The sequence below is a fragment of the Sus scrofa genome, chromosome 4 (genome assembly GCF_054392235.1).
Source record: "Sus scrofa isolate SSC_HxYL_T2T_F1_AM1 chromosome 4, Sscrofa_HxYL_maternal_Yorkshire_Landrace_v2.0, whole genome shotgun sequence".
NCBI classification, from domain to species: Eukaryota; Metazoa; Chordata; class Mammalia; order Artiodactyla; family Suidae; genus Sus; species Sus scrofa.
The window spans coordinates 53,717,961-53,742,391 of NC_139386.1; the positions used below are offsets into that span (position 1 = coordinate 53,717,961).

The 24,431-nt window shown below is 34.4% G+C and overlaps 1 protein-coding gene across 2 annotated transcripts in view; it reads right to left on the reverse strand.

Annotated features, from left to right (window-relative positions):
- Window positions 1–23,178: 23,178 nt before the first annotated feature.
- Window positions 23,179–24,431, reverse strand: part of CNBD1 (cyclic nucleotide binding domain containing 1) — a 563,418-nt gene continuing 562,165 nt past the window's right edge. For both annotated transcript variants that reach the window (XM_085024296.1, XM_085024295.1), the window contains one exon: window positions 23,179–23,295. In XM_085024296.1, coding sequence (XP_084880422.1) covers window positions 23,179–23,295 — 117 coding nt within the window. The remainder of the gene's footprint in view (window positions 23,296–24,431) is intronic.

Here is a 24,431-nt window from a genome sequence, read left to right on the forward strand (position 1 = left end):
TCTCATTACAAAATAACCAGCCCACAGAAGGATAAATGACAAGGTGAGAGAGAGAGAAATGGGGAGTGGTTAATGCAAAAGGGAATCAGAGAGGGGAAAGGAAGGAAGGGAGGGAGAGAAAGAACTTAGAAATGAAAAATAACAGGGAACAGAATATCCAGAAAATCCAGATAATGAAAGCTATCAGATAAAGACTTTAAATAATTATGTTGTGTATGTTAAGGAAGAATAAGATTGAGAATTGAAACAGAAATAGTAACTATAAAAAGAATCAAAAGGGTTTTCCAGAAATAAATATTAAAATAACCAACTTAAGGAGTTCCTAATACGACTCAGTGGTAGCAAACCCAACCACTATCCACGAGGATGCAGGTTTGATCCCTGGTATCACTCAGTGGGTTAATGATATGGAGTTGCTGTGAGCTGAGTTATAGGTCACATACACGGCTCAGATCCCATGTTGCTGTGGCTGTGATAAATCCCACTTGATTATGAGGTGCAAAATCATAAAGATCAGAGTAGAAATCAAAGTAATAGAAACAAAGAAAATCATAGAAAAGATCAATGAAACAAAAATCTGGTTCTTTGAAAAGATAAACTAAATTGATAAACCCTTAGCCAGACTGATCAAGCAAAAAAGAGAGAACACAAATCAATAAAATGAGAAATGAAAAAAGGAGAAGTAACAACAGACATCACAGAAATACAAAGGGTCATAGGAGACTGCTATATGCAACTATATGCCAATAAAATGGAAAACATAGAAGAAATGGACAAATGCTTAGAAAAGTACGATCTTCCAAGACTAACCCAAGATGAAATAGAAAAGATGAATGGACCAATCACAAGAACTGAAATTGAAACTGTGATTAAAAAAACTTCCAACAAACAAAAGTCCAGGACCAGATGGCTTCACAGGCAATTTCTATCAAAAATTTAGAGAAGATCTAACACCTCTCCTTCTGAAACTATTTCAAAAAATTGCAGAGAAAGAGAAATTCCCAAACTCATTTTATGAGGCCATCATCACCCTGATACCAAAACCAGACAAAGATCCCACAAAAAAAGAAAACTACAGGCCAATTTCACAGATGAACATTGATGCAAAAATCCTCAACAAAATACTAGCAAACTGCATCCAACAATACATTAAAAGGATTGCACATCATGATCAAGTGGGATTTATCCCAGGGATGCAAGGGTTCTTCAGTATCCACAAATCCATCAATGTGATACACCACATTAACAAACTGAAGAATAAAAACCATATCATCCTCTCAATACACATGGAAAAAGCCTTTGACAAAATCCAACACCCATTTCTGATAAAAGCCCTCAGAAAGTGGGCATGGAGGGAACATACCTCAACATCATAAAGACCATATATGACAAATCCTCAGCTCACATCATTCTCAATGTTGAAAAGCTGAAAGAATTCCCGCTGAGATCAGGAACAAGACAAGGATGGCTGCTCTTGCCAGTACTCTTCAACATGGTTTTGGAAGTCCTAGCCACAACAATCAGAGAAGAAAAAGATATAAAAGGAATCCAAATTGGAAAGGAAGAAGTAAAACTATCACTATTTGAAGATGACATGATACTATACCTAGAGAATCCTAAAGACTCTACCAGAAAACTCTTAGAGCTCATCCATGAATTTGGGAAAGTCGCAGGATACAAGATTAATATGCAGAAATCAATGGCATTTCTATACACTAACATTGCAAGAGTGGAAAGAGAAATTAGGGAAGAAATCCCATTTACTATCACATCCAAAGAATAAAATACCTAGGAGTAAATCTACCTAAGAGACATAAGACCTGTACTCTGAAAACTATAAGACACTGATGAAAGAAATCAAAGATGACACAAATAGATGGAAAGACATACCATGCTCTTGGATTGGAAGAGTCAATATCGAAATGACTATACTACCCAAGGCAATCTACAGATTCAATGCAATCACTTTCAAATTACCTAGGACATTTTTCACAGAACTCAAACAAGGTATGTTAAATTTGTTTGGAAGCACGAAAGACCCAGAATAGCCAAAGACATCCTGAAAAAGAAAAATGGAGCTGGAGGAATCAGGCTCCCAGGCTTCAGACTATACTACAAAGCAACAATCATCAAAACCGCATGGTACTGGCACAAAGACAGACATATAGATCAGTGGAACAGGATAGAAAGCCCAGAATTAAACCCATGCACCTACAGCCAACTAATCTATGACAAAGGAGGCAAGAATATACAATGGAGAAAAGACAGCCTGTTCAATAAGTGGTGCTGGGAAAACTGGACAGCCACATGGAAAAGAATGAAATTAGACCACTCCCTAACACCATACACAAAAAGAAACTCCAAATGGATTAAAGACCTACATATAAGACCAGACACTCTAAAACTCTTAGAGGAAAACATAGGCCAAACCCTCTCTGACATAAACGACAGCAGCATCTTCTCAGATCCACCTCTTAGAGTGATGTCGGTAAAAACAAAAATAAACAAACGGGACTTAATTAAGCTTAAAAGTTTCTGCACAGCAAAGGAAATCCTAAACAAAACTAAAAGACAACCCACAGAATGGGAGAAAATCTTTGCAAGTGAATCCACTGACAAGGGATTAATCTCCAAAATTTATAAACACCTTCTGTAGCTCCATACCAAAAAAACAAACAACCCCATCAAAAAATGGGCAGAAGATCTAAACAGACAACTCTCTGAAGAAGACATACAGATGGCCGAGACACACATGAGAAGATGTTCAACATTACTCATTCTTAGAGAAATGCAAATCAAAACCACTATGAGGTACCACCTTACACCAGCCAGAATGGCCATCATCAAAAATCTACCAACAATAAGTGCTAGAGAGGTTGCAGAGATAAAGGAACCCTAGTACACCGTTAGTGGGATTGTAAATTGGTGCAACCACTGTGGAAAGCAGTACGGAGATTCCTCAGAAAACTCAAAATAGAACTACCATTTGATCCAGCAATCCCAGTCCTGGGCATCTATCCAGAGAAAACCATGACTCGCAAAGACGCATGTACTCCAATGTTCATTGTAGCACTATTCACAATAGCCAAGACATGGAAACAACCTAAATGTCCATTGACAGAGGAGTGGATCAAGAAGATGTGGTACATATACACAATGGAATATTACTCAGCCATTTAAAGGAACGAAATACCAGCATTTTTAGGATCATGGATGGACATAGAAATTATCATGCTAAGTGAAGTCAGCCATACAATGAGACACCAACATCCAATGCTTTCACTGACATGTGGAATCTGAAAAAAGGACAGACTGAACTTCTTTGCAGAACAGATGCTGACTCACAGACATTGAAAAATTTATGGTCTCCAGAGGAGACAGTTTGGGGGGTGGGGGGATGTGCTTGGACTGTGGGATCGAAATCCTGTGCAATTGGATTGTTATGATCATTATACAACTACAGATGTGATAAATTCATTTGAGTAATAAAAAAAGAAAAGAAAAAAAGAAAAAACAAACAAATTCAGTTGTACTATAGTCTGAGAATAAGGACTATGTGATGTTGGTTATTTGATTATTAAAACTTGCTCGGAGGAAAAAATGGCACAAATATGCCGTATTAGCAATGTCAAATGTATATAACTATATTCTACACATGTTATACAAACCATAAGAGGAAATTTAAACAACTTCATGTAATACATTTGAAAATTTTGATGACATGTATATTCCCAGAAAAACACAGCTATTCAAAGTGACTAAAAATATATATAGAAAAACTGATTACTCTTATGCAATTAAATAAATTAAGACCATAATGAAAAATCTTTCCAGAAGGCAAACTCTGGGCCTGGATAGAATCAGCAATAATTTCTGCCAAATATTAAGGAAGAAACTATTCAAATTCTTTAAGAGTATGCAAACAAGCATAACTTCAATCAACAAAGTATTACAAGGAAGGAAACCATAGGCCAATTTTCACAATCCTAAATGCAAAGTTCAGTGATATATAAAATGGCAAATAAAGGGACTTGAGTTTTTATAAGAAGGACAATGTGAAATTGGTGTTGGCATGCTCTTGACTCACAGGAACAGAGCTGTTAACCAGAGGAGCTCAAGTGCCAATCATGTACTAGTTTCTATTTAGAACCACCAAGTCATAATTTGGGCAGGCCCAGCAGCAACACAGTGAAGATGCAATTGATACATTTGGACTAGGCATGAGCTGGGTCAGAGGGCACAAATAAGTTGAATTGGCCTGAATTTTCAAGTCATCTTGCACTGACAGCCCTCCTTCAGCTCATATTTCTGCTGCATGGAGAATTTTTTATGATCATCCTACCAAATATGAAAATTCAGATTTGGATTCACAAAGGTTTAACTAGGTATATGTATACAAGCTAATAATAGACTGCTGCTCTATAACCGCCCCCCCCCCCCACACACAGGAGGAGCTCAAACACAGAGGAGAGGGGATATCCTCTTAATTGGCAAACTTCAGGAAGTATATTTCATCATCTCCTTGGTGTGGAAAGAGAATTGGCTTGAAGACAGAATATATACAGTTTCATAAGGAGTGACTAATGGCTTGGCTGGTTGTTCAGAGGCCTAAAAGGAAAAATATTGGAAGGCTAGGGATAAAGAGTTCCAGGGAAGAAATATATAGATGAACATATGGGTTTGGTCATGAAGTGAAAAGATCTATGCTTCACATGTTAGCACTCATCAAAGAGCATATTCTATGGAGAGCAACTGAACAACCAAGTAGATAGGATGACTTCAGTGTTTGACATGAGCCAACTCCAGTATGGCAAATGTTCAGATTAATGGCATAGCTATAGTGGCAACCATAGAAGTTATTCATGGGAACAACTTCATGAGACTCCACTCCCCAAGGCTTCCACAGCTAAAAGTCCAACTACCAGTAGAAGAAACCAATGCTGAGTCCTTAATATGGTAACACCCCTGGAAATACTAAATATTTTGTTAATCACACTAGATCATTTTATGCCTGGAAGATTCATTTTGACTGGAATGCCACATATTCTACATATAAGTTTGCCTTTCTTGCCTACAATTTCTTAGCTTGCTTTATGACCATGGGATTAAGAATATTGGAACTACTCTCTAGAGAATAAGATTTGCCATCACAATATCCCATTCAGTATTAGATCAGACCACAGGTCCTAGTTTATAACAATAGAGGACTGCAGTGGGTATATGAACAAAGAATATTTTCTAGCTTCATCATAAACACTACCACTCAGAAACTGGTAGGTTGATAGAGAAATTGATAATAGCTAATAGCCTTTTAAAGGCATACCTGGGGCTTCAGGTTGTGATGGCAACTTGTAGACGGGGTACCATTCTCTGAGATACAATATACACTCCAAACTGATGAATATTATTTTTATTTTGTGTGTGCCCAAATGGGTAGAATACTTTTATCTAGCTACCAAGGACTGCTAACAGGAAAGGCTTCACTTAGTAATGGTGACTTAATTGAGGAACTTAGACTTCTTTTCCCTGAAACTCTGGGCTCTTTGGTTTTAGAGTTCCTTATTCTCAAAGGAAAACACTTCCCACCAGTGAACACAAAAGTTTGAAGAAACTTTAAGCTACGGCAGTTACTGGTCACTTTATCCTCCTGTTATCAAGAGAACAACAGGAAAGAAATGAAGCCACATTTGACAGGGATAATTGACCATAATCATTAGGATCAGTTGTGTGATTCTCTTATACACGTGAGGCAGGCAAAAATATAATTCTCTCACTCCCACATACTTTAATACTTAAGTGTATTCCCCAATCAACTTCCTGCTTATAACATTTCATCTAAATCTATTTTCTAGGAAACTTATCCTAAGACAAAAGTCTTTGGTATGTTGGTGGAGCATGCCATTATAAGTATTGAATAGATGACGACTCTGTGAGTAAATGGTAAGTAATATTGGCAAACATTTATTAAGTACTGAGTAAGTATCATGCACTGTTCTAAGTTATTTACTCTATTAATTCATTTGATCCCACAACAACTATATAAAGCTGGATACATTATTACTTCTATTACACAATGGAAGAAATTGAGGATTAGCAAAATTTACTAACTTGTTCAGTGTTGCATAAGTTACAGAAGAGATTTTTCTTCCCACCATTCTTAATAACTATGAAAAATTTGAAATCTTCTCTTTTCAACTTTTTCCATTCTTTTCCTTCACTAAATTACAATGGAAAAATTAAACAATAACTTAGTGTTAATTAATCCAAGGCGCTCTCTAACAGTGAGAAAGGATTAATTCAAACTTTCTTCTATTTGTTTTACCCTTTTCTTCACTTCAGCCTCCCTTTACCACCCTGCCTCTCTCCTGGACTTTCTCTTAGAGATCTTTTCACTGTAGCAGGCTTTTAACCTTACTTGATATGTAGGCCATTTTAGTAGGAAATTTTTGATGTCTTGGGCCAAAGCTTGCTCTTATGTTATCTATCAAAATTAAAGGCACCAGATCCCCTACAAGCAATCATTTTCATGCATTCCACTACTCACTGGATAGTACCAGAGCTACTGTGTAGCACTGTAAAACCAGGCAACCAACAATTTTAGGTCTTCTCTGATGTTTGCTGTCAGACAAAAGATGATTTTACTTCCTTCTCCTTGCTCGTTAGTGATTAGCAGAGCAGTCAGATCACATGGTCAAATCACTATGTGCATTAATGGAAAGCCCAGTTCTGCTCCAACAAAGGTTGCTGAAGCATAGACCTCCTAAGAGTACTTTCTGAATCAACAATGAAGAGAATTGAGATCCAGTTTTCCAGCCAGCAAAAATACAACCTCTCATCCCCCAAAAATTGTCCATCCCATAAAGTATAAGATAAACACAGACCTTAGGAAGTTTTCAATAGCGGAAAAATAGATATTTAGGGATAACTGTTAAATAACACTTTGATTATAACTAATATATATTTGACGAAATAGTATCTTATCTGATCAATATAATAATTCTTAATTTAAAGTTTGCTCTTTGTGGCTATTTGCTTTAAGAAATCCAAATGCAGGAATAACAACCCAAAGTTTTAAGAACAGATGAGAAAGATTTAAAAACAGAGAACTCACAAATGGCAGAGAGCTGATAAATCGTTAATCCTCAAATAATAAGCACTTGACTGTTTCCTTTTCCCCATTGAGACATAACATCAACAAATTCCACATCATTGTAACCATGTAGTCACATAACAAATATTATGAAGTCATCTGCTAATATATAAATTAGTATTTATTATCTGCTAGTTATTCACACCTACAATATTTCATCATTTTTCATTTCTATTTCCCATTTTGTGTGTGTGTGTGTATTCCTGTTCAAAATCCTTGGGCTCCTTCATTAATTCTGTATATTTAGCACTATTATATATACTTTTGCCCTTTAGAGACACATTGTTCATTTATCAATAGAAATATTTTTGCCTTATTTAGTAGGTTATCTTCCCTATTTCATATACTTGCATGCTCCCACTCATCATTATTTTGCAGATTTATAAATTATTATCAGAATTATGTGTTCTGCTTAGTTGTTTTAATACACTTAGTCATATTCATTGGATATCAGTCTCTCAATGGATTTTTACAATAATCCTAGCAGTATGTGTTATGTCCACTATAGAGTCAAGGTTTAGAGAAGTTAACAAAATAAACATTGAAATTGTAGCTCTTGTTACCTAATAAAACCATGAAATACTTATTAGAACAATGGCTTATTTTTGGTGCAAGAATATGCATTAAACTAATGTACATTAATCACTAGTCCACTAACAACTGACAATTCTAACATGTTAGTAAAAACAGAACTATGCTATAATATAAATTTTTAGCATGCAGGTTTATATAGATGATCTCTTATATCTATTCCTGAAGAATTAAACATGATAGCTAGAGGTAAATTCAATTTGCTAGTTTGCTTACTTAATTTCTTATTTTCATTAGAAATTCCTATGAAATTATCTCCATATATAGGAAAACTATTTTATTTTCCATAGCCTATTTTGCCAAAATGGACACAAATCATTTAAGAGGAATAGAGTCATTGGTTATATAGATTACAATGCCATTCAATGTATGTACAGAAAGGAAGGAAAAAGCTTTTGAAAATTGATGAGTTAAGAAATTTTGGAGTTCCCGTCGTGGCGCAGTGGTTAACGAATCTGACTAGGAACCATGAGGTTGCGGGTTCAGTCCCTGTCCTTGCTCAGTGGGTTAACGATTTGGCGTTGCCGTGAGCTGTGGTGTAGGTTGCAGACGCGGCTCGGATCCCGTGTTGCTGTGGCTCTGGTGTAGGCCGGTGGCTACAGCTCCGATTCAACCCCTAGCCTGGGAACCTCCATATGCCGCGGGAGAGGCCCAAGAAGTAGCAACAACAACAACAAAAAGACAAAAGACAAAAATAAATAAATAAAGAAAGAAAGAAAGAAATTTAGCTCCCATGTTTATATGTGGCATTATATATATATATATATATATATATATATAGAGAGAGAGAGAGAGAGAGAGAGAGATCATTCTGCTAATAACATCATACTTTGAGAAACAATGTCTTAGACAGTGTACATGTAGGAAAAAACGGAATGGGGTTTGGTTTGGTTTGGTTTAGTACTTCCAGTACTTAGATAAGCAAAAAGTCAAACCTAGATTTTTTTTTTTTTTTACATTGTAAACTCTTTACTAATGTTTGGAAGTGGAATCAGTGATAACTACCTTATATCCAATGTCAAATCTTTGCTTACCTAGGCTACATGTTACATATATGATTCAATTGAAATGTTGCCTTTATAAGTGTCAAAGGATTTACTATCAGTAAAACGGAAGTGTGAAATATATGAAGAAAAAATTATGGAAATCCTTGCCATACCAATAAGCTTATCTCCACCATGCTTTCACATCTGGTAAGCAGAAATACATGTCTTTGTCATTTATTTTCCTTGTAGTTTACAGCAGATGAAAATATAAAAAAAGAACTATTGAATATCTGGGATCAAAATTTTTTCTTAAAGCCTTTATTTTTAAAAGATGATATAAAATATATCACTGATAGGTGACTATTAAGAAGACTGTTGGAAAGGCATGTTTTGTAGGTCATTAATAAAAATGATGACATTAAGGGAGAGGAAGTGCCAAAATGTTTTGCAACTAAGTCATTTTTTTAAAATGAAAGATTTAGAAAAATTGTTATAGGATTCAGGCCAAAAAAACTATTTAAATCATACTAAGACCATATAAATTAGAGTGGTGACAAATAAATAGTACATATAACTTTTGTAGCCATCTATTCTCAAATATTTAAAGTCTCTGAGGTATCAAGATTGCTTATAGAAACAGCTCAAATGTTTTTAATTTCATGGATACCTTTAAATTTGTATTCCCTATACCTTTCCAAATGGCTCTATACCTTTGTTAAATCTTAATGCCTTTTCCTCTAGGAAAAAAAAAAAGAAAATTCTTGACTTCAATAATTGAATTCAACAAATTTAAAAATATATGCTAATGGTTAGAAATTAAATTAAGAAAGCTAAAAAGTTATGTTGTGCAAAAAGGGCACTTATTAGTTGTTTTTTTAAAAAACAATCTATGCACAAACATTATATACAATTTTTGGGAAGAGTTTTAAGTCCTTTAAAATCAGTGAGAAAGTATTATGTTCAATTAGTAAGGAACCTTTTCTGAAATGATATTGAATATGGCAGAAACTGTAAAAGGTGTATTGTTTTGTAAAAACTGGGAAGTAGTAGGTACAGCATTACTGAACACTGCTGTGTGCCAGGAGAATATAAATGAACTGAACATGAATGGAATATAAATGCCAGTATATAGACTGACAATGTGGTTGATTCAAACTCATTTTACCCATACTTTTTTTTTTTTTTTTTTAATTGGCTCTTATGGCAACATATGGAAGTTCCTGAGCCAAGGGTCAGGGTCCAGTCAGAACAATAGCTGAGGCCTACAGCAACATTGGATTCTAGCCACATGTATGAACTACGCAGCAGCTTGTGGCAAGGCAGAATCCTTAACCCACTGAGCAAGGCCGGGGATCCAACCCTCGTATTCATAGAAACAATGTTGGGTCCTTATTCTGCTGAGCCACAGTGGGAACTCCATCTTTTTGATAATAACTGTATAGAAATACTGAGGGATGTGGGCTAGACTGCAAGCTAGATGCACATACATACACACATGCACACACACAAACCTGGGTCATTTCAGGAGCAGCAATGATGAAAGAGTTTGTTTAGTTGTTTCATTTTGTGCATAATTAGAGACAGGAAGCTTCAAGAGAGCAAGCTGAAATTCAAAGCACTGTGCAAAACAGCATCAACTCCAACTTTTAAAAGTTAAAACAGCCTAAATCCACCTACAGTCAAATCCCTTAGAACTGTCATAGGTTGTTTCAGGGCTTGTTTCCTGAATAAGAACTAGGAGATCTTGACTTTGAACAGAATGGGACAGTTGTGTTTTAACAGGTCTGGGTGTACAACAGAGAAGTTTCAAATATTGCATAAGGCTTCTGACCAAGAAAAGCATTTCACTCTGTTGGCTTATGTACCTAAGAGAAAGCAGATTGTTTTGAGAGAGCACTAGAAAGCAAATCATGACTGAGCATATGTTTTAAGTTTAATAAAGTAGATCATTCCAAATTGTTATTTCTTTGTCTGGTAACTATTATAACTAGTTATGTAAGTTTAAAACTTAAAAATTTGCCAATAAATTATTTTAGTTTTCCTAAAAAAGATCTCTATATTTTTGTGATTCTAGATGACAAATACCCAAAACTTCAGGCATAAAATTGGGATCATTTGGCCAACTTCTCTGCAAGCACTAGAAAGACATGATGTGAGAATTAAAAACAAATAAACAAATGTTGAATGAATAAATATCAGTAATGAGATAAACCAGCCAAGATGTGTTTCAGGAAATATTTGTTCTCTGATATTAGATAACAGGGAATAGATTCATCAAATAATGTTAAACACAAGAGTCCTCAGAGCCTTCAGTTTCTTTAAGAAATTAAAAAAATCTCAAAGTGGGATACTGCATGCAGTAGATGTTTCCACTATTTATTTAAAAATGGAGTAGCTGCCTTTTTATGGGAAGATTTAAGGAAAAATAGGTCAAATTAAATTAATGATCCCATTACATCAGATGAATCCAAGTAAAAAAAAAAAGAAGTTATGTAGATAGATAGATTTAAACTGACATGAGAGATGTGAGGATGTGAACATTAAGTGTTTTTGTTTAACATGGTGATTGGAAACTCTCTTAATGCCTATGGTTTTCTGCTTTCTTACCTGTAAACTAAAGGGATTAGAAGTAGTCAATTTCCTTCTGTCTACATTTGCTACTCTACAATCATGTTTATTAATGGATCAGTATGAACTAAATGTACATTAAGACCTGTTGCTTACACCTACTCATGTCTATATGATCTAATCTTGTGAGTTATCCATGATTGATTTTCAATCTGACAAGAAAAACATGAACAATTTCTTCTCTGATGCTATTTTATTTTTAATAAGAAAACTAATGTATTAGCATTGGAGAAACTCTGCAAATTTGTATGAAAAATTTGAATTGCTTATCTCTTCATAACCTGTCCCTTTCAAGTAGTCTGTTAACAATCTCTGAATTTTTCCACACACTATCTGCCAACAAATATTTAAATTACATTATATGCATAAATGAACTCAAATAATATATATTATTTATTAACGTGCTTTTCACACTGTCTGTTGTCAGCAGATGAATTTTGCTTTTTAGAGCATCCTTATAATGGCTGCCTGGTAGTCTATCCAATGACTGACTATAATTTAATCAGTATCCTGTTAAAATAATATTCCAAATAGCTTTATATTTGAGGTTTTATCTACTTGTGAGAGATCTTGACTTTGAAGGAAGTTGTAGAATTTTGTTATGAGACTGCATGTATAACTGATACCCAGTTTAGAAAGTGGTTCGAAATTTGAAAATGCTAAAGGTCTTGATAAATATTACCCAGTTCTCTCAGAATAATACTCTTTTTTAGTATTCCAAACATTCATAGCCTCACATCATTGAAAGAATTGTGAGTTAAAAATCTGATTATTTTAATATTTTCCAACTTGACATACTTCTTTTAACTCATTTAACCGTGAGAAGTCAATATGCTTTTCACAGCTTAATGACTTGAAATTTGCTTCCAGGAATTGCATGTTCAACATTTTGGATTTTTCTTAAAGGCTCTTATTCTTTTTCAAAATAATTATGATCATTGGTGTTTTTCATTTGACTTAGTTTAAAAATATTGTGTTGTCTAAGTTATCATTCTTATATTAACATTTAATCAATTGATGACTATTATAATATTAACTATTATATATGCCAGGGTAATATATACACATTATATCAAAAAAGAGATATTATCAAAAGCTTATAGAAAAATATAGACACTTCTGCCCCCTTCCTTCACACTCCCCCAGTTGTTCTCCTAAAAGGCAGATCAATTTCACTTTTTACTGTGTTTATTCATCTCTATATTTCTGGTAAACATGATTATTTTATTCCTCTTTAATTTTTTCAGAAATTTTCTATTAAAAATTATGATTCATACTGAGATTGTAGCACATCATGATTGCATTTCTTTCTTGATTTCGGTTTTTCTTTTTTCATTTAAAAAACAAGTTAAAATTCATGTAACACAAAATTAATGTGTTTTGTTTTTGTCCTTTTAGGGCCACACCCACAGCATATGGAAGTTCCCAGGCTGGGGTTATAACTAGAGCTGCAGCTTCCGGCCTATGTTACAGCCACAGCAATGCTGGATCTGAGCCACATCTGTGACCTATACCCCAGCTCGTGGCAACACTGAATCCTTAATACATTGAACAAGGCCAGGGATCACACCCACATCCTCAATGATACTATTCAGTTTCATTACAACTGAGCCACAATGGGAACTCTGAAAATCAGTGGTTTTAAAGAGTGGTTTTAGTATATCCACAAGACTGAAACCAACCCTAGGATCTAGTCCCCAAATATCTTTATCACCTAAAAAGAAAATTCTGTACCCATTAAGCAATAAATCCCAACCCCAATCCACCCCGCTTTCTGAAGCCCATGGACACTACAAATCTGCTTTTTGTCTCTATGGTTTGCTTATTCTGCGTATTTTATATAAATAAAATCATGCACTATGTAATCTTTTGTGTCATTTCACTTAGTGTAATGTTTGTGCAGTTTATTCATGGTGTGTCATATATAAGTACTTCATTCTTTTTTATGGATCAGTAATATTCCATGGTGTATATGTACCACATTTTGTTTATTCATTCAACTGATGGGGAACATTTGAGTTGTGTCTACAAATTGGCTATTGTGAAGAGTGTTGCTCTGGAGATTCATGTATAATTATTTGTTTGAGAACCTGTTTGTAATTCTTTGTAGTGGAATTTCAGGGTTATATGATAATTCTATGTTTAAACTGTGAAGAACTGCTAAGTACTTTTCATAGCCATTGTACCATTTTACATTACTACCAGTAATATATGAGGATTAAAATTTCTCCACATTCTCACTAACACTACTTAGTCTGTTTTTTTTTTTCCTTCATTACAGCCATCCTAGTAAGTGTGTGCTTTTTTTTAAGTCAGTAATTTCTGTGTTTTCTCTTGTTATTTTTCTTTCTAACTTCTTCCCCTATTTTCAGTTGTTCCTCAGGAAATTTTTCCTCAGTGGAAATACCATCAGGCAATTTACAGATTCTACTTCTTTTCTTGGAGACATCTTCCTGGAAAACTCTTCTACTTCCACCTACCTCTGTTGCTTTCTAGGCCTACTCTAACCATGTTGTCACAATGTTTTCTTCACTGTTCTAGAACCATTTTCTTTATCTGTCCCTTAAATTAGAGTCTTCTTATTCTGGATCTTATACTTGTCTTTGTCTTTATTTACTTCCATGTTTTGATAAACACAAACTAGAGTAGCTTCATTAGGTTACAAATATGACATATAATAATAAAGATGAGGTGAAGACAGACCTCAGCATATCTATCTGCCAAATGTATCAAATAAGAATAGGCTGTCCTCTATTCTTTTTTACAAAGCCATCATGCTAGAATATCATTCAATAACATCCTAGAGATTCTTTTCTTTCTTGTTTTGGACCTCTTAATTCCTAGAAATGTATGTCTTTAATTATGGGATTTTTCTTGAATTTTTTGGTGTGATATAAAGTGCCTTGATGTCTTTGACATCTCCAGCTCAGTGGTCTTCTATTATCTTCTACTAGGAATAAATATTCAGACTTTTACTGTGGTGGCAGAGGGAAAACCAACCAGCAAAGTGCAAAAAGGGATCCAAGACTTTAAGTTCTTAAGTAGCCATCAACCAACCTTACTGTAAGTCTCCCTCAGGAATCATCTAGAGATATCTTCTCCCATACTTCTTGAGGTTTCTCTTTTGAAGGAAAGGTAACAGTTGGCTTTCCTTACCCTTAGTTTAGAATTTATATTTCTAGGTCTCCTAAGTCAGTTGAAATCCCTCCATCTGTCTTCTAGCCTCTGAAATTATGCTGCTATTTGCTCCTATGTTGTTCTCACCATTTACGTACTAATCAATCAACAGACATTCCAATATACTTTGTCTCAGGTTATGGTCAGTCAACTCTCCACTTCTAACGTTTTAGTATGCCCTGCTTTTTCTGCCTTATTCATGTACTCCATCTTCATTTCTATATACTGTTCCACTAAGTAAAGACTTCTGAGGAATTCCTGGGTGCTTGTGCTTCTGGGTTTTTCTTGCCCAGTTGCCTTATTTCTAGATCAGCTGCTACTCAAATTCTACAGATTGGAGGCTGACAGAAAAGATGCCTTTCCATCTAACATCCCTTCACTCTCTTCTACATCTTTCCTTACAGAACAGAAGGTTTCCACAGATAAAACACTTTTTTTCCTCATAGTCTTACATTTCATGGGAAGCTGGACACATCCCCAAATCCAGAGGGTAAAACCTGGTAGGAGAATAAATCGGCTGCAGAAACTTAGTCTTTGATTACTGAACTGACATGCTGAGTCTGACAGAAGGGAGATATCAAAATGTTTCTGGGCCACTAAATTTATGAAACTTGGAGCTTAGAACTTAAGAATACATTGGTATGTGAAAAAATAACATAATTATACTAAGCACTTTAGTAGATTTGGTTACGTGAACCTCAAAGAGTTTTAACAAAATGTTTGATTATATTTTCCTTTCAAAATTATTATATTACTTTAATAAGTCATAATTTCAATGGAGAATATTTCTACACAGTATAGTCATTTTAAAAATATGAACCAAATTTTTTTATTAAAATCTAGAGTTCATTCATGGAAACAAACTTTATAAATTGCTGAGATTTATGGCTTGCAGTTTCTATAGTGAGATGAATTTAGATGGGGATTCTTACTCCAGAGTGATCATGTCAACCCAGAATAATGATTTTCTATGTTAAGAAAAGATCCTATCTTATTTTCATTAAGAAAATACCTTATTGTTATTGTTTATTGATTTATCAATTTGTAAAGCTGTACTATTTGTAGAAAACATTTGATTCATATGATTAATATAATTTTGAATTTTATTGATTTTTTTAAAAGCCCAAAAGTAGTATTCCACAATGTTACTTTGTAACACATATATAAATAATAATATGTACTCATTGATCTGTAGGGTTCTAACTTTTGAATCTTAAACTTGGATATGCCACCATCTGTTTGCTGTTTCCTTTCCTTCTAGCTCTTTTGATTTTTCTTCTCATTGTGTATGCTTTGACTTCATTGGGATTTAAAGTCTCACTATTCTACCTTTCATTTCAGTTTATTAGTTCTTTACCTGGCCTTACTTTATTCTACTTGCACACTTTAGTTGAGCCTTTATTTTTTTCCTCTTTTGAAAATCCCCTTAACTTTCTCATTATATTGCTAAATATGCTCCATAAATTCTGAAACCTGAATCAATCAAATTCCCATTTCTCTATTCCTATCCTGAAACTGTTGAGCTAAAGAGAAATCTAACAACTAATGTGGTGAGGCACTGCATCTCAAAAAGCCCTTCTTTTCTTTCTTTACATTTATATATCCTTTCTTAAATTCTTTACTTCCATGTCTTTCTTTAATTTAAGAACCATGTTCAAGTCTCCCATATATTTCAAAGTGAACGAAAGAAATTTAAAAAGAGAGAGAGAGAGAAAAGGAAAAAACAAAAAAAATGAACCCTGAATAAGAACCCATCCTGTTGGGTGATGCCAAATCTATGTACTTTCTGTCTAAGCCAAGCTTTCTAAAAGTGTAGTCCAATTTATTTTATTTCCTCTAGCTGCTTTTACCAAAATCACAGCGGTTCATCTTCTGCCTGTTATAGGAATTTTAAAAATTTATCTTAAAATTTTTCTTATAGCTACTTTTCCAAATGGTGAACAACAGAGTTTGAGTGATGACTGGCCTATTTTTGAAAATATGTTATTGTACTTTTTGTATATATAAAGGTAAAGACTATAATCTAGTCTGACAGGTAGTTGGTGAAGCATCAAGTGACAATATAATAATAAAGAGGTGTCTCCCTTGGGTGTGCCACTGTTAAGGTGATAATTGATTTGTAGGTCTCTCTGGTATTTGGGCCTCAGGGGACAGGGAATGCTAGAAAGAAGTTCTGAACTGAGGGAGAAGGACTCAGCAGCATTGGCATAGCTGAGAGGATAGTTTGAGGGATAGGAAGGAAAGTGTTGGACAAGTGATGTCTAAGATTCACTCATGTGTTACAATTCTCCTTCCCAAGCCATGGTTAACACTAAAGCTCTGTCAATGTTTGGGCTGGGATAGAAAGGGTTGTCATCCCCCTACTGCTTTTCTCCATAGTACCAGCATGGAGGAAGATTCACAGTTTCCAGGCAGAGTAGAAATCTGAGTAGAGTTCTGAGCTGAGGTTAAAAAAAGCAATAGGGAGATTCTAAGCACTGATTGGGAACCTTTAGAAATACAATGCAAGACCATGGCGAGTTTTGTCATTATTATTTTGGAGGTTTGTTTTTTATTTGACTATTAAAGGAAAAGAACTGACCCAAAAGGTTAGTTTTTAAATTATTTTTTTAATAATTAAAAATTTCAGTGATTCCTAGATATTATATTACTTACATTCTTTGTAGAGTTTAAAGATAATGGTGAAATGCTAAAATCTCCTTGAAATAAACTAGCTAATATTGGGTTCTGATTGCTGGCAACAACAAATCCTATCTGAGAGAGAAATTGGTTTCTGGAATTACAAAATTTCAAGTGAAAGGACAAAAATTTTGTAAATGATTATTTCAAAATGAATGGGAAATAGTGAATATCCTTCTATCCCTTAATAAATAAAATTGCCTAAAATTATAATCTTAGCCTTTGGCCTCTGTAAAGCTGATTTTTACTCTGTATTTATTACTAATATAGTAGCAAACTACATCAAATTGCCCTTGAAAGTCTCAATTTCATAAGTGAAATTCTTGTGTCCTAAGAAACTCCTCAGTCCTGGGTAAACCAGGATTGTTGGTCATTCTAGTCTTGGATCAGCACATTTCCTTTCTTTATATATTGGTGTAGTAATAACCCCCACATCCCATATCCCAATGTAAGGAAACTAAATTAGATCACCTTATATATTTATATTACATAGCAGCACTGTTTGGCAGTCATTAGTTATTATTATAAATATTTATTATTTTGTCCAGTTACTGGAAATATAAAATTTAATGTTATATAAGAAAGTAGTTGGTAAAATAAATGTATTTTGTTATTTTCTATATCCACAGAGGTTGAAGCTGAATGAGAATAACTACTTTATGTGGCCTTTAATGGAATACTAAAATAATATCAAAAAATATAGCTGGCTCATCTGAAAGAAGGTGGGAAAGACCAGACTGTGTGAGCATATGCTTTTTAGGTGATGAAGTCATTTTATGTCTTTGGTTGAGAATCCACACTGTTGAAGGTTAAAAAGATCATGTTTTCTGTGCTGTGAAAGATGCACTTGTCCAGTAAGGAATGCTGTATTACAACAGCTTTAAAAGTGTCCACCTTGGAAGAGTCAGAGGAATTGAGAATGTCTTCTGTTATCCACACCCCAACCTAGTATCTCCAGTTTTATACCTTCTTTCTATTAGTCAGGAGTATACGTCTGTGAAAACTGAGCTCTATTTCACATCTAAATATCCTGTTATCTAATATTAAATGATAGAATAAAGCAAGCCACTTTTAAAATAGAATATTAAAGAATAGGCTGAACTTACAGGCCTATTGCTTACATCCAGAAGAGAAAACAAATAGTAATGTAAGTATCAGTACAAGTTTTCTGACTCCAGATATTATGCAGTGAAATTCACCCAAATGAAATTGATATTCAATGGCCAAGTAAGTTTTTAGTAGAACTGCATTTCTGGAAAGTCCCCATGACAGTCAAATGGAAGCTTGGTATTTTTCAGCTTCTCAGGCATTCTCACCATCCAATATACCTGCTCCAAACACAGAAGAACAAAGACAATTCAATGCCTCAATAGCTATATAAATTGAGGGCACTGGAATGTTTCACAGGAAGCAGAGATTTTGGTTATAACGGAGCCTCCAAGACAGTAAATAAATAGGAGTGCCTCAGGTTCTTTCATGAGCTGGAGTAAGATGGTGGCTATTGCTGGGCTCATATTACAGATTTGTAATGAACCTGTCTGGAACCTGGCCTGAGAATATTTGAACAGTCAAGTTTTCTTGGATCTCTCTCCAAATGGCAAATCTCTCAAGCATGACAGCATCTGGGTAGCCCTACTTCTTACATGTTGGCTCCAAATTCCCAGAGTATGAGTTTGGAAAGAGAGCAGAAATGTGTCATATGGAACTCTTATAATCGTTTGTGATCTACCTTTCGTAATAATACAGTATCCTTTTTGTTTCATTCTAGTGGTCAAAACAGTTGCAAAGGGTCGCTCATGCTCAAGGTGAAGGAGCACATTCTTTATTTTTGGATGAGAAGGGTCTCAGCTTTACATTATAAAAAGACCATGTAGGTTGGGATCTTCATCGACGTGGCCTCCTTTGAAAACTACTATCTGCCAAAGAAAACTTTCACAGAATGATTTTCATATTAATAAAAGATGGAATATGGATACAGGGAATTCTTATGACACTTGTATTTTAGACTCTAGCCGTTCCTGAGGCTTAGCTGTATTCCTGCCATTTGCCTATTGTATTTTTATAAACTTCTTGCATAACCTACTTCATGTGACATAAAGGGTTTTCACAAATTCGGCTCCCAGATCCCCATTTTTAATGTCTGAAATCTAAATATCAAGTGATTTCCTAGACATATCAGTCTGTATTTACGTGGAAACTGAAAATTCAACTTATCCTAGACTAAATTCAGAACTTTCCCCTAAACCTGTTTCTTTTCTTGTCTTGGTGAAATTAATCTATCAGTACTCCAGTAGAAGATGATATTAATTAATTTATCACCCTGATATCAGTCCCCACTTCTGGGAATATCATTTATTATCCCTGTACTTAATTCAAATTTATGACAACTGATATATTTTTATAGTCCATGTCTTGGCCACATCTAACTGGCCCTAGGTATACCTTATGAAATCTGACATGGTACTTTTTCCTTGGGAACCAAAAAGGAAAATAAGAGTTACTTCTAAAGTAATATGTTTAAATGGATGATGACACCATCGGCTGAATAACAAAACACAGGATGAAGAGATAATTTTCAGAGGAAAATTGTGAACTCAGTTTTGAATGTATTGAGTTTGAGGCAACTGTGTAATAACTTTGTGGAAATATTCAGTGGGAACTTGGTAAAGTCAGTTTGTGAAGGAAGGGAAAAAACAACATCAAAAAAAAAGTATAAATCCAAAGTAAGAATGTTATTAAACACAGTGACAAGAATTAAAGTGATAATTGAGTGATATCACAAAATTTTTCTTTTGACATTATTTTCCAAGTGAAGATTTTTATAATTTCAATATTATTCTCCAGTTAACCCATAGTTGAGCCTTTTAAGGACCATTGAAATAAACAGTATGTGTGTTCCCTGATGCCTCAGTGGGTCAAGGATCTGGCATTTTCTTTCTTTCTTTTTTGTTTTGCTCTTTAGGGCCACACCCACAGCGTATGGAGGTTCCTAGGCTAGGGGTTGAATCGGAGCTGTAGCTTCTAGCCTACGTCACAGCCACAGCAATGCAGGATCCATGCCGCATCTGCAAACTGCATCATAGCTCATGGCAACACTGGATCCTTAACCCACTGAGTGAGGCCAGAGATTGAACCGACATCCCCATGGTTACTAGTTGGATTCATTTCCACTGAAACACAATGGTAACTCCAGCGTCTGGCATTTTCAGATTGCTGCTGTGCTGCAGGTTAGACCCCTAGCCCCAGAGCTTCCACATGCCATAGGTGTGGCCAAAAAATACACAATGTATAAAGATAAATGGACATATAACCTGTTTTAATCGAAATAACTTTTATCATAATTGGGGTCTAGTTATCTTAAGAGCATTTCAGTTCTAATTATGGTTAGTATAGTTGGATGGAATATATGAAAGCAAAATTCAATTGTTTTATTCAAAATCACAATAATGCACAGTGATTGAGCAACAACATTACTGTGGAGCATCATTCTACAAGGATTGACTAGTAAAATTTCAATTTTCACTATTCCTTTTGAAAAATTATCTAAGAATCTAGAAATAGACAGTGACAAGTAACAAAATTATCAGAATGATAATAATGAAATTCTAAGAAGCATGGTAGATGAATGGGTAAGCAAATTGTGGCATATTTGTGTGATGGAATACTGCTCAAAGCAATATGAAGAAATGAAATGCTGATGGCTACAATGCAGATGAATCTCAAAAGCATACTGAGCAGAAATAGCCAAGCACAGGAAAGTGCTTAATGTTGATGCCATCTATGTAAAGTTCTAGAATAGGCAAAACTAAGTTGGAGTGATAAAAGTCAGATCCCTGGTTTTCTGGAGGTGAGGATGGGGTAATTGATTACAAGTGGAGAAGAGAACTTTAAGGTAATAGAAATAGTCTGTATCTCTCTTGGGAAAGTGGGCACACCAGTGTATATATTTGTCAAAACATTAAACTCTATAGTTAAAAATGTTAAAAAAAAGGAAGCATGAAGATATTTGCGTTTATTTAGTTAAGAGGGAAAAACAAACTGCCATTTACTAGAAAATAGGGGGATTTTTTTTGTTGTACATAAGTAATTTTTTTCCTTTTGTGACCAAAATCATTTAAATGAGATTTTCTGGTGGGTTTGAGAGTTTTTTGCTTTGTGATATTCAAAAAGAGACTAGAAAAATATTTTCACAAAGTGTTTCAGACATTTACCTGCCTAAAGACAGGCAGATGGAACAGAAGATTTCTCAAGGCCCTTTATAGTTCTATTATCCTATAATTCTGTAATTTCACAGTGAATCAAACCACTTTATGCTGTCAATATTCTCCATTTATGTGAACAGGCATTAACTCCTGTATTTTATTTCATTTATAAGATAAGAGCTTGAAAACCACCTTCAGACAACAATTTGTACATGATCTGATATATTTTCAGTTTTTTAAGCATGAAAGATTTAAAAGAACTGTATGCAAGCCTGCATTATTTATAAAGGGAAAGTATGAAACAGCACACCATAAAATAAATTAAAAGAGAAAAGCTGTAGAGTGCTAGTTAAAGCCTCTATAGCTTATGCTTCTTTTTCAGATCAAACACAAGTCCACACCTTGAGAATGCTAATAAAGGATTATAGACCTCTTCTAGGAACCACTAAGGACCTCTCTTTTCTATAATAATGGACACACTTGCTTAATAAAGCCAGAGATTTGCTTTATTTTCATTTAGGATCATTTTATTTTATTGTCTTTTGTCTTTTTAGGCCTGCACTTGCAGCATATGGAGGTTCTCAGGCTAGGAGTCAAATTGAAGTTGTAACTGCCAGTCTACACCACATCCACAGCAATGCAGGATCCGAGCAGCATCTGCAAGCTACACCACAGCTCATGGCAATACCAGATACTTAACCCACTGAACAAGGCCAGGGATCAAACCCGTGTCCTCATGGATACTATCAGGTTTGTTAACCACCCAGCCATGATGGTAACTCCAATTTAGGGCATTTTAAAGCTTTGACAAACTAGCTACCTATTGGTTATCTTATTATGATTTGTACTTTTCCTTATGATTCTCATCAAAAATAAACTGACAAACACAAAACTAAACTTATTAACATTTACTAGAATACTAATCTTCTTTATCTGTACAACTGGGAATAGTAATAGAATCTACATCAAATGGTTTTTGAAAGAATTGAGTTTATCTGTAAACTTGCAATAAGTTCAAATTTAAAATTATTATTACAGTAGAGACTCTCCTAACTAATCACTGTTTAATAAATCTACCAAATTAACCAAGGTTCTCTACTTCCTACATAAAACATACTTATTAATAAGCAAAGCAAACCAAAAAATATGTGGTTAGAAAAATCCCCTTACATTCATTTGGTTATTCCAAAATCTTAGGTATATTTTTATACATATCCTACATATTGCAATTTTGTAACATAATTACTTAGTAAATATGTTAATATGGTTACCAAAGTGACAGGTGTCAGGGACGGATGGAATGAGGGTTTAGGATTGGCATATGTATATGGAATGACTGGCCAAGGGGAAACTTCTGTGTAGCACAGGGAATGATACCCAATATTCTGCGATGATCTATATGGGAAAAGAATCTGAAAAAAACAAAACAAAAATGAAAACAAAGCATGGTATTTAACTTAAATATACCAGTTGGGATTTAGGTTAGCAGAAATCTTTTAAAATTTTTGATCCTCTAAAAATTTGCTATGTAACATATTTATAACTCTTTTTATGATAAAATACCCAATACCATGAACAAAATAAAGATTCAGTTGTCCAGTATTAGTATATTGTTAGGATTTTATTTATACGAGTAAATTAATATGGAGCTGGTCAACCAGAAGAAGTAGAGCTGTAAGGTAATTTTATAGATCATTATAGTGATTTTAAGTGAAGAAAAAAAGAATTCTTGCCACAATCCCCAGTTTTCTATGAGTCATCATATTTAATATTTGACTAGAGTATCCTTGAGATGCCGACGGAGGCTTGTGCAGGAATGGTTCCATTTTCCAAAGCCTGGGATAATTCCATTATAATACAAGGAGTTTTTCATTGTCTTATCCTAGAAAAAGAAAGATTATTTTAAAAAACCCTATCAAATCTAAACTTTAAAACTCATAATATAATAAATTCCATATAGCAATTAAAAAATGCATGATATGAATCTCTCTTAAAAGTTTTGTAGGTAGAATTTTCACCTAATCAAAGTGTACAAAAATTATAATTTATACACAATTTTCTCTTAAATAAAACAATATTCATATATGTAAATTATTTCTCAATGGGGCTAACTATTTTTTTTCAAAGCAAGAAAAAGGAATATTAGAAACTATAATTCTGACTTTATAAAGTATGTTTTTAATTTTGAAATTTTCTATATATGTCATTTTTTTATTACTCAATGAATTTATACATTTATAGTTGTACAATGATCATCACAATCCAATTTTATAGGATTTCCATTCCATAACCCCAGCACAGCCCCCACCCCCCAAACTGTCTCCTTTGGAAACCATAAGTTTTTCAAAGTCAGTATCTGTTCTGCAAAGAAGTTCCATCTGTCCTTTTTTCAGATTCCACATGTCAGTGAAAGCATTTGATATCGGTGTCTCATTGTATGACTGACTTCACTTAGCATGATAATTTCTAGGTCCGTCCATGTTGCTATGCATTTAATTTATCATTTTGTTACTGGCATTAAGCTGATAAAACAAGGAATTATTTGTCCTATTTTTATCTTTTGCCAAGAGGATAAACTATTATAAGAACTGGAGTCACTTATTTTATCATTAAAATATTTGATGCCTCTTTTGGGAACCTCTTAATTTGGGAAATTTTTATAGTGTCCCTCCTTAGAAGAGGTTAGACCTCTCTGCTCCACTGATGGCAGCGGTGTCTCTGTAACTTGCCTTGGTCAGTGGATTGAGACTTGAGGTGTGCCATTTCTAAAAAAGAAGATTTGGGAGCCTTTGGGTGTTTCCTAATTTGTCTCTTTTTTCTCCAAGTGGGACAACAATCTGAATCCCATTGTATTGAAGAGAGAAGTCAACCCATGCTGGGTAAGGGGGTAAGAAGTGAACCCTTGTGGTTGACAGACATTGAGGACTTGGCAGTCATTAATGCCATAGCAAAACTTAGCTTAATCTGGAAGATTACATTAATATTTTAAAAATATATATTATTCTAAATTTGATTTTA